Raw genomic sequence first — 16,902 nt, 5'->3', positions numbered from 1 at the left:
AATTTTTACTTAGTATTTTTGGGAGGTTATAGATAGTCTGCTTAGTGGCTTGGTTTTTGTGTTCAGATGTATGTTCTCCACATTTTACTTTTTTTTTTTTTTTTTTTTTTTTTTTTTTTTTTTTTATGTTTGAAGATCTGCTTGGTTCTGAAGGCTTTCAAGATATGGAGCTCGAACAATAGATCTAGAGGTAAATTTTAAGGTGTTAATATATAATTTTATATGTATATTTTTTCTATTAAACAGTGAATGATATACGAGTGTTGTTGTTGTTAACTTTTTTTTCTATTACAGTGTGATTGATAAATATATGGATGTTTTGTAATAATTCTTTATGAATATATAATTTTTTTTGTGTTATGTATAAATATTGTAAATGTTTTACTAATATTTTATTAAATTATGAATGATTGTATTAAATTGTGAATGATTGTATTTGTGAATGTATGTATTAAACTATGAATATGAACATGAAAATGACGATAAAAAAAAGCAAAAAAAGGTATTTGGATCAATTTTATCATATTCATCCATTATTTGTAAAAGAAAGGCCAAGATTAGTTCTTTTGGTTCCTAACCTTTTAATGATTCCTATTTGAACCATCAGAATGATTTTGAACAATACTATAACATCTATTAAAATCATATGATTTAATAACCGCTACTCGCAATTAACATGTAAATAAAACTAAATATAATTCTCGACTTAATGTTAATATTATGATTATTTAATTTAAAAATTACTCTTTGATATTTTTTATAATGTAACATAAGGTAGCGTATAAGGTTGTGATAATTTTACTATTATTATTGTAATTAATTATAAAACAATTTATTTGGAAAATTTTCAATTATTATGAAACAATAGTTTTGGATATTTTTTGATTAATTTTACATATCGATTCAGTTTTACATTTAAAACATTTAAATGTTTTAACTATCTAAAAAAATAGTCTTTAAATATTTTTAAGTTTATTTGAGGTTTTGTTTTATATTTTGGATTTAACATGATATTTAAATTAACATTTTAAGTATATTATATTTATTATTTATAAAATCTATCATTAATATGATAATATTTCACATTTAAAAAAATATTTAAATTAATAAAATAGATATATTAGAATGAAATATGAAGAGTTTGGGGGTTTCAAATGCATGTGATGAAGAGAAAAATGCTTGTTTTATAGTAGCAGTAGACGAATTCCCGCGCGTTGCGCAGCGAAGATTAAAAATATATTGTTAAAATATTGAAAAATATATGTTTAAAATGGTTATGTAATTGACATTAACTTTGAGATAATATTTTTACACTAATATATATATATATATATATATATATATATATATATATATATATATATATATATATATAATCTCAATTATTTTGATCAATAATATTCATTGACATCAACCCACATTCCTCATTAATAGAATTAAATATAATTATCTATTTAATATTATTTTTAACAATTATTATTATTGATTAATTATATTTTTACTTATGCGATCATTTTCTAATTTCAATAATGATGTTCATTTAAAATACAATTTATTTATACCTAAATGTAATTTATAATTTGATGTTATTATCATTTAAAATTGTTATTCATTAATTTTAGACCACTTATTATTAATAATAAGTTAAAGAAGACTTTTAAGAAACACTTAATATTATTATTAAAATGTGAAACATACACTAAATAATAAAGTGATAAGATAGACAATTTGCATTTCAAAAGAGACTTATGGATAATATAACATATCCATGTAATTTGATTTTATTATTTATAATTATTGCTTATTAATTTTAAAACCACTTTTTATTATTAATATGTGAAAGAAACTTTTAAAAAGCACTTATTATTATAATTAAAATGTTAAACATATACTAAAATATAAAGTGATAAGATTGACAATTTGCATTTTAAAAAAAGCTTACATGAATAATATGGATAATATGACATATCCATGATTTTTAATTAATTATTGTTTTGAAGCAACATGAACATACAAACATGTATACAATAGTTAATTAAATATTATATATATATCACCTTCCATAACATATGATCGATAACATCAATCTAATCTAATTTACATTAAAATTTCAACCACAAAATACAATGATTTTCTTAAAAGAATACTTAAATCAAGAAAATACAAAAAAGAATTAGTGTATAACAAACTTACAAATTAAAAACTTCAATATAATAACATGGCTCGAAAAATTGTTCAAAGCCCTCAAACCAACACAAAAAACTTTACACTTGTTTTCTTTGTGAATTTTGTATGTGATTTGTATTTGTGTGTCTACTCAAAAAGATTGACCTTTTTATAGTAGAGTATCCATTAATTGTTTATTAAATATATTATATAAGTTAAAAAGCCTTTGAATTGTTAATCATTATTAAGAGACTTTTAAGTGGTATTCATTAAAATAAGAGGTTTCAAATGCATGAGGTGTTTGCAAATTTTTATGGGGGTTTCAAATGCATGAGGTTCAAGGAAAAATGCTAGCTTTATAAGTATGTATGACCAGACGAATGTCCGCGCGTTGCGCAGAAACACCTATATAGTTGAAATCTTTACAAATATATGTTTTTTTAATATAACAATAAAGTTGTTGTTAAATTTAATATAATAATTCGTATACTAAATTGATATAATATATTGATTATTTTGAATTATATGATAATATACATCTATTATAACTGTATATTCTCAACCGTTTGAATGACTTCTTCCCGCGAGTTACTCATGAATAAAAATAAATATAATATATGGCTTAATGTTATTTATAGTTTTTGTTTTTGTTAATTAATTTTTTAAAATTTATTTTCTTAACGTTTTAAAATCTATCATTATAATCATTTAGAACATCAGACATTGTTTTTTGATTTTAAAGGTAACAATATAATAATTTATATAGAGTTATTTTTAACTATTGTTATTGTAAGTTATTTTAAGCTACCTATTTGAAAACTTTTAACGATTATACAAATATCTTTAGGAAATATTTTAGTTAAATTGATATTATAATTTAGTTTTTGCATTTAGCACTACAATTTATCACTTTTAACTATTCACAAAATATTCATTGGGTTTTTTAAGTGGAACTAAAATTTATATTTAAGTTGACACTATAATGTTATATTTAAACTAACAGTTTAAGTATTTTGTCCAAACTGTTCCAAAGTTTTAGCTTTAAGTTGATAATGGTATACATACAACAACATATTAAATCTAATAAATTAAGTATAATATGTTAAAAGTTAAAGACATAACTTTATAAGTAGAAGTAAAGATATTATTTTAATATTGAAATTTAGTTTATTTATGATTACACTTTAGGTTTGATATTTATTTAACCTTATTAACCAAATTATAATCATTATTAGAAAGACACTACAATTTATCACTTTTAACTATTTACAAAATATTATTTGGGTTGTTTAAACTAAAATTTATATTTAAGTTGGTCCTGTAATGTTATATTTAAGTTTATATTTTAAATATTTTATCCAAATTGTTCAAAAGTTGTAGTTTTAAAATGATAATGGTTTACATCCAACAATATATTAAAACTAATAAATTAAGTATAATATGTAAAAAAATAAAAAACATAACTTTATAAGTAGAAGTAAAGACATTCTTTTGGTATTGAAATTTAGTTTATATATGATTACACTTTAGATTTGATATTTATTTAATCTTATTAACCATCTTATAATCATTATTAGAAAGAAAATGAAAAGTCATGGGAGTTTCAAATGAATGTGGTGAAAGAAAAAATGTTTCATTTATAATATAGTATGACTAGTCGTATCCCCGCACGTTGCGCGTGAATATAATTATTTAATTAAAATAATAAAATTTAACAAATTCTGATTTAATATTTATACATGTAAAACCAATGTCAATAGCAAAACAAACTCTATAGTTAATATATTAGTTTTATTAATTTTAATAAATTTATATCATTAGTTATTTCCCCTGTTAATTCATGATTTTATAGATGTTTTATGTTGTGTAAATTATATATCAAACATATATTGATTCCTATATATAAAAAAACAAAGTTGTATGAAAAAAAAAATACTACAACTTTTGATGATTTTATAGAACATTTTAAGTTGTGGAAATTATATATAAAACGTATGTCGTTTGTATATAAAACAAATAACAAATAGTATGAAAAAACTATAGCTTTTTAATAAAATAAAAACACTACAACATTATAACATTTACATCAAACAAAACTTATTAAACATTTTTAAATCATTCAAAATGAATATTTAGAAATCAACATACATTTGATATATAGAAACATTGTTATAAAAACATTATGTTGAAATAACCATTGATACGACAAAACTTTTTTTTTTTCAACTCTTTCATTTTGAATCATAAATCTTTTCAAACATATGATTTTTAATCAAAACATACTTATATATTACTAATATAGTTACAATGTGTATAATGAATAAGTGAAAAATAAAAAAACATTGCACATCAATAACCATAAGTTTAAAAAACTTTTGAATGTAGTGGAAAATATAAAGACAAATTACACTAAATTTGAAATCATAATTACATTTAAATAAAAAAAACTATTGAGTTGTAATGAGAGTTTTAAACTCTTGATTTGTGTCTAATAATGTAATATAAATATTAACAATTATATACTATAAAAACAATATTATAAGTATTTATCATTGAAATAATAATTTTTATACTGAGTTGTAACTAATATTATAATAATTTTAAGTATACGATAAGAAAGATATAAAAAAATTATGTTTAAATCAAATTGAATTGAGTTTTGGATTTAAAATTATTTTAAACTATAATTATTTTTAACTAATTTATAAATAATTTATTTGAATATTTTTTATTTCCTATATTATTATTATTATTATTATTATTATTATTATTATTATTATTATTATTATTATTTCAAATAACAATAATTTATTAATATAATATAATCTATTCTTTAGTTTTACGTTATTTTAAATAATTATTACTTTTTACTATTTAAAAACTACTTATTTGAAATTTTCATTATTATATTTAAAAAAAAAAACTATCATACTTTTTTATTGTACTTTCATTTTTTCCTTAAAGCTATAAATATTGGAAGAGAATGAACGGTCCAAAGAAAATGGTAATTTGAATTTCAAAACTATAGTAATTGTTATGTACTGTGACCAATCTTAAAAACAATGTGTTAAGAGTGGATTAGGGGAGGAGGAGTGTTACACTTGAGGTATATTTTGATCACTTATATTTTCTTATGAAAATATTAATATTTTATTTATTTTACTTTTCCAGATAAAGAATGAATAGAAAAAACAGGAAATTGACAAATGTAATAAGATAATTTATTTTTATTACTGTAAAACATTTAAAATTGGGTACATCCATATAAGTTTTGGTAGAACATAAAAAATTCATTTTTATAACACACATAATTATTGGTTTTCAACAATAAAGTCATATCATATTAAAAATCATTCGTTCTAATTCGTCATTATCACCAACAATTTGGAATAATAATTGCAAACTCATTTCATCAAAATCAATTATAAAAAACTCCATCGATGTTATTTATAAAATAAGCGATAAAAACTAATATAGTATATACATACCACAAAATACATGTTGAATAATGTTCTCTTATACATAAAATATATTTTCTTAACATAAAAAAGAGAGAGACAACATAAAGATACATACATGTTAACAAAGTTAATTGCTCTAACTTATAAATAGCTTGATGGTTGATTTACCAAAAGCACATGAGAAGTAATTATCAATCCCACTTCATCATCATGTGATCATAGAAAGATGCATAACACATAAACTTAAAAAATGATCTCAAGTATACATTTACAAACATACTTAAATTTGAACCTTGGTTAATATCTAAAAGTTTACATGCACCCAAGTTGAGTTTACATGAATTTATATTTGGAAAAGTTGCAATTGCTTTCTTACATCCATGGAACCACTCCGACAACTCTTCAAATCCTTCAAATATAATCTATCATTTTGTGTTGACATACATGCAATATGTAATCTACAAATTTCTTATATATAAGATAAATATTTCATTTAACTCATCAATTAAATATCATGATTTGAAGAGTTTTAAGAGTTAAAAATCATAATATTTCAATTAATCATAAATTAATTTGTATAAGTTAAATAGTCTTGGGAGTTTCAAATGCATGAGGTTCAAGAAAAAATGGTATTAGGAGTTTCAAATGCATGAGGTTCAAGGAAAAATGCTAGCTTTATAAGATATATAAACTAGAAGAATACTCGCACGTTGTGCATAATACAACAATATATTTGAAATCTTTACAAATATATATTTTTTAAATATATCAATGACGTTATTAGCGCTTATATAATAAATCTTATAAAAAATTGATATAAATATTATTTGTTTTGAATTATATGATAATGTATAAATCTTTTAAAATTTTATAATCCCCATTGTCTCAATTGCCTCTATGTACGGGTTACCCATGAAGAAAATTAAATATAATATATGGTTTAATGATATTTATAGTTGTTGTTATAATTAATTGATTTTAAAAAGTTTATTTGCTTAAGATTTTTAATTTCTATCATTGTAATTATCTAAAACATCAAATATTGTTTTTGTTTTTAAAGGTAATAATATAATTTTTGTATATAAAGTTACTTTTAACTATTGTTGTTGTAAGTTATTTAAAATAATATATTTGAAAACTCTTAATTATTTTAATTTGGTTTAAAAAGTTTAACTTTTTTAAAATTTATTTGATGAATATTGTAAGTTTCTTTGATTGTAATTATTTGAAATAACAAACATTATTTTTGTTTTTAAAGATAACATTATAATTAATATAAATATCTCTTTTGTAAGTATCTATAAATATAGATAGATAGATATAGATATAAATAATTATAGAATATAGATATAGATATAAATGGTTGTAGATGGTTTTATAATTGACCAATTATAATTAATATAAATAATTGTACAGTAACTATAAAAGAAAATTAATATTGAAAAGTAACGTATGAATAAAAAGAAAAAATAAGACATCAAATCATAATCTACTTTTTTTTTTACTCTTGGCAAACAAGTTTATCTAGATAAGATATCCTATAAATAAAAAGATAGAGGATCCAATCATAGAATTTTACAAAGATTGCAATACATCCATATATATACAAATTTTATCTAACAGTTTTTGGTAAATATAGTTGTAGATTGAAGCTGTAGATTTTATTTTTATATAAATATTCAGTAAAAATAATTTTTAGCTTTTAAATGTGTAAAACAAAAATAAAAACTCCGAAAAGCTAAAATCTTCCTTTTCGATTCAACTATTTTTTTATTTAAAACAAAAGCTAAAATAAAATCTTCATACCATCAAATAAAACTTTTTCTTAAAAACTACAAGTTAAAAGCACTAAAAGCTCTCACAAGCTCCACGTCGAACACACAATAAGCAAAGATGCACAGAGCGCTACAAGAAAATGCAATGTGTGAGTAGTAAGAGACAATGACAGATTCAGAATAATAATTACGAAAGTCTGTTGTAATAGACCCTATCAAAGAGCCCAATAAATACAAACAATTAACACTCGATAAACTATAACAAGATGTTCCAATTAACAATTACCAATTATTAAACCTAAAAAGCAATTATTACTTTATTTTTTTGGAAGATTAGTGGTGGGACTCAGAGTCTGGGGTCCATGGACCCGTGGCCTTATATAGATTCGCCGATCGTTAGACACGAAGGCGTAACGTGAAGATGGTGGGGTTGGTTGCAACGATGAAAACTATCGTTTACCTTATGTTTGAGTCATATCATATTATCATGAATATTTCAAAATTTAATAAAAAGAAAAATACTATATCATTGCAAAACTAGATTAGTTAAAAATGAAGAAAATTTAATAATCGTCCCAACATATTTTCCAATAAATATTCTGTTGATTTTTAGTTAATGTACTTTGTAAATCAGTAAATAGTTAATTAATATTGTTTTATTTTGTTAATTATCAAGGAATGTATTTTTGTAAACATATATCGACTAGATATGTAAAAAATATAACAACCTAAATGGAACGAAGAAAAAAAGTATACTTATAACTTTATTCTATTAGAGAATTGACAGATTAACTAATACGAAATTAATTATTTAATAAGAACTTCGATAATTAACCACATGTATATAGTAATCTAAAACAATAGTAATAAAATATAGTGAATAAAAAAACATTTACGTAGCGAGGTGGTAGCTTCTTTTATACAATAGAATATACAAGAGGGTATCTTTCTGCATGGAACAAAATACAATGAATTTAAAAAAAGAAAAAGAAGAAAAAATACAATGAATTACTATAGTCAAATTCTGTCAGCAAATATATTATATTCTGATCATTTCCTTTGTTCGCTGGTCAACAAAGATACGCCATCAGTCGCTCCAGCACCCCATTGGGCAGCCCCTCCATATCTATATATAACTATATCATATATGTATGAATCAATATATATGTACATCCATAACACTTCTCTCGACAATATCATTTAGAAACATGTTTCCTGAATCAAAAATTTCATCTTATGTTGTATCAATCGCTACTTATTTGATATGGGCATGGGATTTCATGACTCATCTTTCTTTCTATCAGCAAAGAGTACAACTTGATCAGGTCGTCGGAAACCATCATCAGCTCGGAGCTACACAGTTTCACCAGAAGATGAGCTCCGAGGAGTCTGTGGAATGCGCTGTGTGCTTGTCCAAGATAGAAGAAGATGACGAGATTAGAGTGCTGAGATGTGATCATCTTTTTCACAAAGGATGCTTGGATCGTTGTATTGAATATAAGCACACCGCATGCCCTTTGTGCCGTGATATTTTAGCTGGGCCACGGATGGTTTGTGAGCTTGGTCGTGAACTACTTGTTTTCGCTTTCTGTTCGAATAATAGTTCTAGTGATGATGATTTTGACAGATGGTGGATCCGGTAAATCATGTGTATATATGCATGAATGATTTACATGAGAATTCTTTGAATATTTGAGCCATTGTTTGTAATCATTGGCAGTATTTAGCTCGCAAAGTAGTAAAGTTACTATATGGACTCTAGTATTATAGAGTCTTATTTGTATATGGGTTTGAGTCACCTGAATGAAATATCTCTAGTACGTTGAATTACATGAAAGTAAACAACTGTACAAGTTAATGATCATACCTGAGGCAACTTCATTTTTGATTGCTTGATTACCTAACTCTATCACTAAGCCACCTCGGTAATTAATTATCAAATCAATGTTTTTAACTTGAAAACCTAATATCAAACTATACAAAAGACGTCTATGAATTAGCAAGGATTTGTAATGATGGAATTCATTCATAGGTGAAAAAACTGCTATATATCTTATATTCTGGAAAATCAACAATGTTAGGAATTGTCTATGGTGACTAATTTATCAAAGAACAAGAAGCCCAAAGGGTTGTGTAGTTGTCGATTGTATATGATCATAAGTGAAAAGCATACAAGGTAATACATTAGGTTAACAACCTAGATAACTATGGTCTAATTATTATAAAAAACACCAACGTTACGGATAATTACTAGGGGTGTAAACGAGTCGAGCCGAGCCCGAGCCTAACCAAGCTCGAGCTCGGCTCGTTTAATTTTGAAGAAGCTCGAGCTCGAGCTCGAGCTCGATTCGAGCCTTAAAATGAAGCTCGAGCTCGGCTCGTGAACAATTTAGTGAGCTCGCGAGCCTAAACGAGCCTATATATATATATATATATATATATATATATATATATATATATATATATATATATATATATATATATATATATATATATATATATATATATAGGCTCGTTTAGGCTCATTTAGGCTCGCGAGCCCACTGACTGAAGCTCGGCTCGAGCTCGTTTAATAAACGAGCCTCATATTTAGGCTCGAGCTCGGTTCGAACTCGTTTAATTCGATCTCGAGTCGAGCTTTTAACGAGTCGATCCCGAGTAGCTCGCGAGTAGCTCACTTACACCCCTAATAATTACATATGGGAACCCCAAATAATACATACATATATATATATATATATATATATATATATATATATACCAAAACATACACTAACAACCCCCTCAAATTCAAGTGGAGAAGGTATGATCCAACTTGAGTTTGGAAGCCAAAAACTGAAAAACGAATATGTATATGTTCCTTAGTGAAGATATATGTGGGCTGATTGGTCATGTAGATCAACAAAAGATGATCGGTACACCATACGCTCATGAAATATCATTGTGGACTATTCGATTGCGCTTATGTTAGTCACACCATATGGATGTAGATTAGACCGAGAAGAGAAGCACCCATGTCATCAAAAGCTTAAAGCTAACATAGTTGGACTAAATCTTGAGTTGTATAGACTAATGCTCGGTATTCATTGATCTCTAGTACTAGAATGTGCAATGAGGGATTGATTAGTCAAGTCACCATCGTAATCTGGATATTTGAGAAGCCATTAATTAAGGGATAGAGAGAATTCATAAGTAGATTAGAGACCATGAACCATCTGAGCCTCAAGGTATTGAAGAAGCCATAGGACAAGTGTATAATGGTAAGGGCAAGGAGCTGCCGTAAACCGACTAATCTTGTGAACTGCATGCATATATACAAGATTAGGACATATTACAATAAGGTATGCTACAAAACTTATTATATGTCGGAAAATGGTAGGATCTCTTAGAGGAGCTACCACTTCCAGGTATCAACTATAGATTTATCTCAACTAATGTTGCATACTATTTTGCATTTATAAGAGTTGATCAAGAAAATTGATCAGAAATATACTTTGCTTAGAGTATTTAGATTCCATAATTATGCAAATAGGACTTCAAGATAGAGGAAATAATGAAGAATATCAAGTCCCGTCATTAGGTCATAGCTTGTATCATCTAAACTTGTAATCACAAGCTTTTGAAATTACATTTTATATTTGATGATTCTTTGAACTTAATACTTATTACTTTATGTAAACTAAGAGCTTATTTATTTTATGATTGTGATTAAGGGGGATTTTGAGAGCTTTCTTGAGTTCCTTGAATAAAAGAAGAATCTAGGTTAATTGAAACAAGTTAAAACCCACACCATAAATCTTCATTACACCATAAATCTTCATTATTAACTACGTGGGATTGTGGATAAAACTCAATGTTGAACTTTTTCTCATATTATATTCAAAAAAAGTTGATTTAATTTCTTGTCTTGAAAAATACTCTTAATTCCTAGTTAGCAGTTCAAATAAACAACACCCTTTATTTTAAAGTTGATTTTATGAATGGATTGTATGGATAGTCTTCTTGGATTCGACCCCTTATTACCAATATACATTGTTTATGTGTTAGATTATTTGGATTATTTATTTGTTAGTCTTGACAACCACCAAGAACCCCATACAGATGATAATGGTGCCGAATGTTTTGAACCAAAAATATGTTGTTTGAGGGCATGCTCTTCAAATCAAATATACATGACACTGAGGGGTAGTAATGCCACTTAGGGGAACACATATAAGATTCCTCCCCAATATTATATATGACGAAAACATTTTGATGTCTATTTGATATAATGGCCAACGACGAGCTACACAAACGACTAATGATCTATGAAATGAACTCATACATGCTACTAGAGAAAATGTATCCTCATAATCAATGTGATGTTACTTACTTAACCGCTTAGAGAGAACATGTTCTTTGTGTCTATCAACCATGTTTTTACTTTTTTATACCTATTTGGAGCTAATAAGATACTTCGATGGAACAACTTCTAATGTTTGAGCATTTCTTAACGCTTGAAGTTATTCTCGTATAACACTGCCATAATGGGTTAAAAATTGCTTTCTTGTAGGAAGTGGGTTTATTAAGAGGGGGGATTATGTAACGCCCGTAGATCAGGGCTAGTCAATTAAGAGACGATAAACATCAAAAATGACTTTTTGATGGAAGATTATTTAGAAGGATTAATCTTAACTAAGTTGTAGTGGTCGTGACAAGGATTACGGATATATAAAGAATGCCGAAATCCGAGTTATAACGAAGAAGTTATGACCTGTCGAAGTTTCGCGACAAAACCGGCACGGTGCCGAATGTCGTAAAAAGTGAGTTTTTGATAAACTATTTTTTAGCCTTAGTGATCTAAACGAAATTCGTAGTGTTCGTTAAACCGAGAGTATGTATAAAAAGAACGCCCAAATCCGACTTCGTATGAGGAAGTTATGATTTTTCGAAGTTTCAGCTTAGCAGTAGACAGCTAAAAACTCGAATTTTAGATCGAGTGATTTTTAGCCGACACGACCTAAACGAGAATCGAAGGTCTCGTCAATAGTAGCATAACGGTAAAAAGACAGACGAAAACGGACGTCGGATGAAGAAGTTATGAATTTTTAACGGATTTCCTGTCCCGGTCTGTTAAAAATAATAATATAAAAATTAAAGTCAAAATTAGCCGACGATGTCTAAACGAAAGTTGTAGAGCGTAATTTTACCTACGCGTGCATATAAAGAACGTCAAAAACAGAGCTCATATGCGAAAGTTATGGATTTTAGAAGTTTTGGCGCGAAAATCGAGAAAAAATCCCCAAAACCGAGAAATCTCGCATACGTGGACTTCGGCCACGTGTCCTCGCCTCGCATCCAACACGTGTCCGAAATTTTGCTGAGTCATCCGATCTCGCGAGTCATCCGAACCGGAGAGCTATCCGAAGTGGTCCACTAGGAGTCCGACGCGTGTCCCTTATCACGTGTCCGAGTCTCGCAGGAGGTGCCACATCCGAAGCCTCGGACTAGACCGCGGTCCAATCAGGAGGCGACACCGAGCCCCTTGCATGCGCAGACCATGTGCGAGCCACCTGCGCACCCTCGCCCAGCTGCTGCCGCATGTCTCGTGTGCTGACTCCTCCCTTCTAAGCCGACTTCGGACCTCTATAAATAAGAGGGCTTGCGAGCCTTCTCGGATACTTTTAGAATTTTGCCACTTTTAGCCCCTTTCTTCATATTTTCTTCATCTTAACATCCCTCAAAGCCCCGGTATCGATTATAACCCCCGGAATACGCCACGAAGAGCCTGAGAAGCCCGAAAAATTTATCTTTTCGGTTTCGAAGCCCGACCCTCGCAGAGCCCGGTTTCTGAATAAAACTCCCGGTTTTATTAGAAATGAACGTTTTAGGAAACGAATTGCTGCCCGATTTTCATTAAATCAGGTGAGTGTATAGTCACTTTCATCTTACACATAGATATGAAGTAATTTATATAAAATACGTGATATGTGTATATATGTTGTTTGTTTATTTGAGATGGATGTTGAATGAATGTTTTATACATGTTTAAATTGATTTAAAATGTATATATATTTTATCTTCAAATATGTTGGGTAAACATGGGTAGATAAAGTATGAGGGATAAAAGTACAGTATAGATGTACGTTGGTAGCTATGAATTTAGTACAGTATAGATGTACGTTGGTAGCTATGTATTTAGTACGTTGGCAGCTATGGACTTAGTGCCTGTGGTATAAACCTTGGCGACGATGTGACTTCGTGCCTATTAGATAAACCCTGGCGACGATGTGACTTCGTGCCTGTTAGATAAACCCTGGCGACGATGTGACTTCGTGCCTATTTGACATAAATTGCTAAGGGAAAGCAATGTTGTCACCTCGGTGTTTGTTTTATTTAACATAAATTGCTGAGGGAAAGCAATGTTGTCACCCCGGTGTTTGTTTTATTTGACATAAATTGCTGAGGGAAAGCAATGTTGTCACCCCGATGTTTGTTTTATTTGACATAAATTGCTGAGGAAAGCAGTGTTGTCACCACATTGATTGTCTTATTTGACATAAATTGCTGAAGGGAAGCAATGTTGTCACCTTATTGGTTGTTTTATGTTAGGTTGTTTTGTTTGACATAAATTGCTGAAGGAAAGCAATGTTGTCACCCTGATGTTTGTCTTGTTTGACATAAATTGCTGAGGAAAGCAATGTTGTCACCTTATTGGTTGTCTTGTTTGACATAAATTGTTGTGGAAAACAATGTTGTCATCCCTAATAAAAATCCTTAGGCTAGGTCCCTTATGATAGTTGTTTTAGGGACGTAAAGTGAGGATAATGGGAATGGGTAATTAGGGTTATTTTTGGTTGATGAAATTAATAAATTTATTGTTGATTGAGAACTTAATAAGTTTATTATTTATTGTGGGTTGAAAACCCTATATGCTCACCAGGCTTCCAAGCCTGACCCACTCAGCTTTTTATATTACAGGTAGTGGACCCCGAGCATAGTCGGATGATGATGAGTGATTTATGGATTATAAGCCAGTAGTTGTAAATAACTGTTGTAAGGCTTATAATGTCTTGTTTATGCTTTTGATCTGTATCGGAACATGACATCCCGAGGTTTTGATATAAAAGGAAATTATATATTTCTTAAAGAAAGGTTTTGATAAACTTTTATCATGTTTTGTTTTGGGAACAAATTTTGCAACATCTTTTAAAAGGGTTTACTCTTATTTTATTTTAAAAAGCATAAACGAAATTGGTCTTTTCTGGACGTGAAATTGGGGATGTCACAGTTGGTATCAGAGCATTAGTTTAAGCGAACTAAGAAATTGTAGGATTTCTAGACTTAAACTTAGAATGCTAAGTGATGATTGTGAGATGAGTGTCTACCATATTTTAGACACGAGCACTAGTTTATTTTAGGAAGGATGCCTAAAATGCTTTTATGTGCTAAATGTTTTGTGTTATAGCTATAATGATGCTATTATTTGTTCGGATCTATGGTCTGTTGCCGACCGGATCTGGAAACCTTATGTGTGTAGGATTCTAAGCGTATGATTACGAGATTAGAACTAACATGTAAACGTTTCGAAGTGATAAGGAGATTTATACGTCTATCGTAAATAAAGCTTTCTTATCTTAAATTCTCGCCCGGTACACCGAACGTCTGCTTGGGTGTACAAAACGTTATGGTGAAGACTCATAGAGAATTGAGTAAATGGAGGAAATGAAAGGCTTATGATAGTGAATGACACCTATCGAAAGATATCGTAAGAGTGGTATCTTGTCTTTAGAATATGTCTAATAAAGTAATGGAACGTTTAGAGGGGTACGGTACGTCTGAAGTACACCTTCGATTGGCAGGATGATGGAATGATTGGTGTAATTCTTGAAGTTGTCCCATCATTTGGAATTTCCATCACCAACCAAGTTGAAGTATAATTGATGATTGAAGATACGCATGAAAGAAGTCCTAGTAGAGTCTAGGAAAATTTTATGATTAATTGGACACATTCGTATGTGTTAAATTGTTTTGTGATTTTAGGACTTGGGGACTGCGAGACAGTACTTGGGACGAGTATGAGTAGGTGTGAATAGTAGTAGAGATCTATACTACTGGAAGCACAGAACTCACACTTGGATCAGGGAAAGTCACAAGGTTACCAAGAAGCTAGTAATTGGTCTCGTTTTATTCAAGTATGTCGTTACCATCGTTTCGGTAATGACTAATGAGATGATTGATATTCTGACCCTAGTGGTCATATCAAATTGAGTCCGAATACGATGAGTTTGTTACGTGGTTCAGAGAACCAAGTTCGATGTAACATCTGAATTAAGTCAGAAGATTGAAATCAATGCGATCAATAGCATCGCGCTCGTTGTTAATGAAGCTTGTAGCCAGAAATGTTATATGATAAAATGTGATTATATCACATTAGAATATGAAGGAAGGTGTATTCCATTCTGGAATTTGACTCAAAGAGACTTGAGTCTAGGCGTTGCATCATCCGATGAAAGGTCATTACAATATGACCCATTGATCTGTTACAATAGATAAGGGGAAGTACTTATCCTAAGAAGAAGAAGGAGTCCTCAATAAGGATTTATTTTGTAACTTGAAGGTTACAAATGAAAGTCCAACATGGTATGAAGAACAGGTGCAAGATTTAGCATCACATTTATTACTTAGAATGGAAAGATAACGTATTGAATCATTATACAAGCCCTATTTTCGTTGATGATTCGGAGACGTAATCATCCTAAGGGGGAGATAATTGTAACGCCCGTAGATCAGGGCTAGTCAATTAAGAGACGATAAGCATCAAAAATGACTTTTTGATGGAAGATTATTTAGAAGGATTAATCTTAACTAAGTTGTAGTGGTCGTGACAAGGATTACAGATATATAAAGAATGCCGAAATCCGAGTTATAACGAAGAAGTTATGACCTGTCGAAGTTTCGCGACAAAACCGGCACGGTGCCGAATGTCGTAAAAAGTGAGTTTTTGATAAACTATTTTTTAGCCTTAGTGATCTAAACAAAAGTCGTAGTGTTCGTTAAACCGAGAGTATGTATAAAAAGAACGCCCAAATCCGACTTCGTATGAGGAAGTTATGATTTTTCGAAGTTTCAGCTTAGCAGTAGACAGCTAAAAACTCGAATTTTAGATCAAGTGATTTTTAGCCAACACGACCTAAACGAGAATCGAAGGTCTCGTCAATAGTAGCATAACGGTAAAAAGACAGACGAAAACGGACGTCGGATGAAGAAGTTATGAATTTTTAACGGATTTCCTGTCCCGGTCTGTTAAAAATAATAATATAAAAATTAAAGTCAAAGTTAGCCAACGATGTCTAAACGAAAGTTGTAGAGCGTAATTTTACCTACGTGTGCATATAAAGAACGTCAAAAACAGAGCTCGTATGCGAAAGTTATGGATTTTAGAAGTTTTGGCGCGAAAATCGAGAAAAAATCCCCAAAACCGAGAAATCTCGCATACGTGGACTTCGGCCACGTGTCCT

At 29.0% G+C, this 16,902-nt stretch overlaps 1 protein-coding gene across 1 annotated transcript; it reads left to right on the top strand.

Annotated features, from left to right (window-relative positions):
• The first annotated feature begins 8,610 nt into the window (after positions 1-8,610).
• LOC145104306 (E3 ubiquitin-protein ligase ATL4-like) lies at positions 8,611-9,045 on the top strand. Its single transcript, XM_079041570.1, has one exon. It carries the CDS (start codon positions 8,611-8,613, stop codon positions 9,043-9,045), a length of 435 nt encoding a protein of 144 aa, XP_078897696.1.
• Positions 9,046-16,902: the final 7,857 nt, after the last annotated feature.

The sequence above is a fragment of the Lactuca virosa genome, chromosome 4, assembly GCF_052849685.1.
Source record: "Lactuca virosa cultivar CGN04683 chromosome 4, Lactuca_virosa_CGN04683_v6, whole genome shotgun sequence".
NCBI classification, from domain to species: Eukaryota; Viridiplantae; Streptophyta; class Magnoliopsida; order Asterales; family Asteraceae; genus Lactuca; species Lactuca virosa.
Note: the sequence above shows the minus strand (reverse complement) of the source record. Positions and strands in the feature narration are given on the sequence as shown.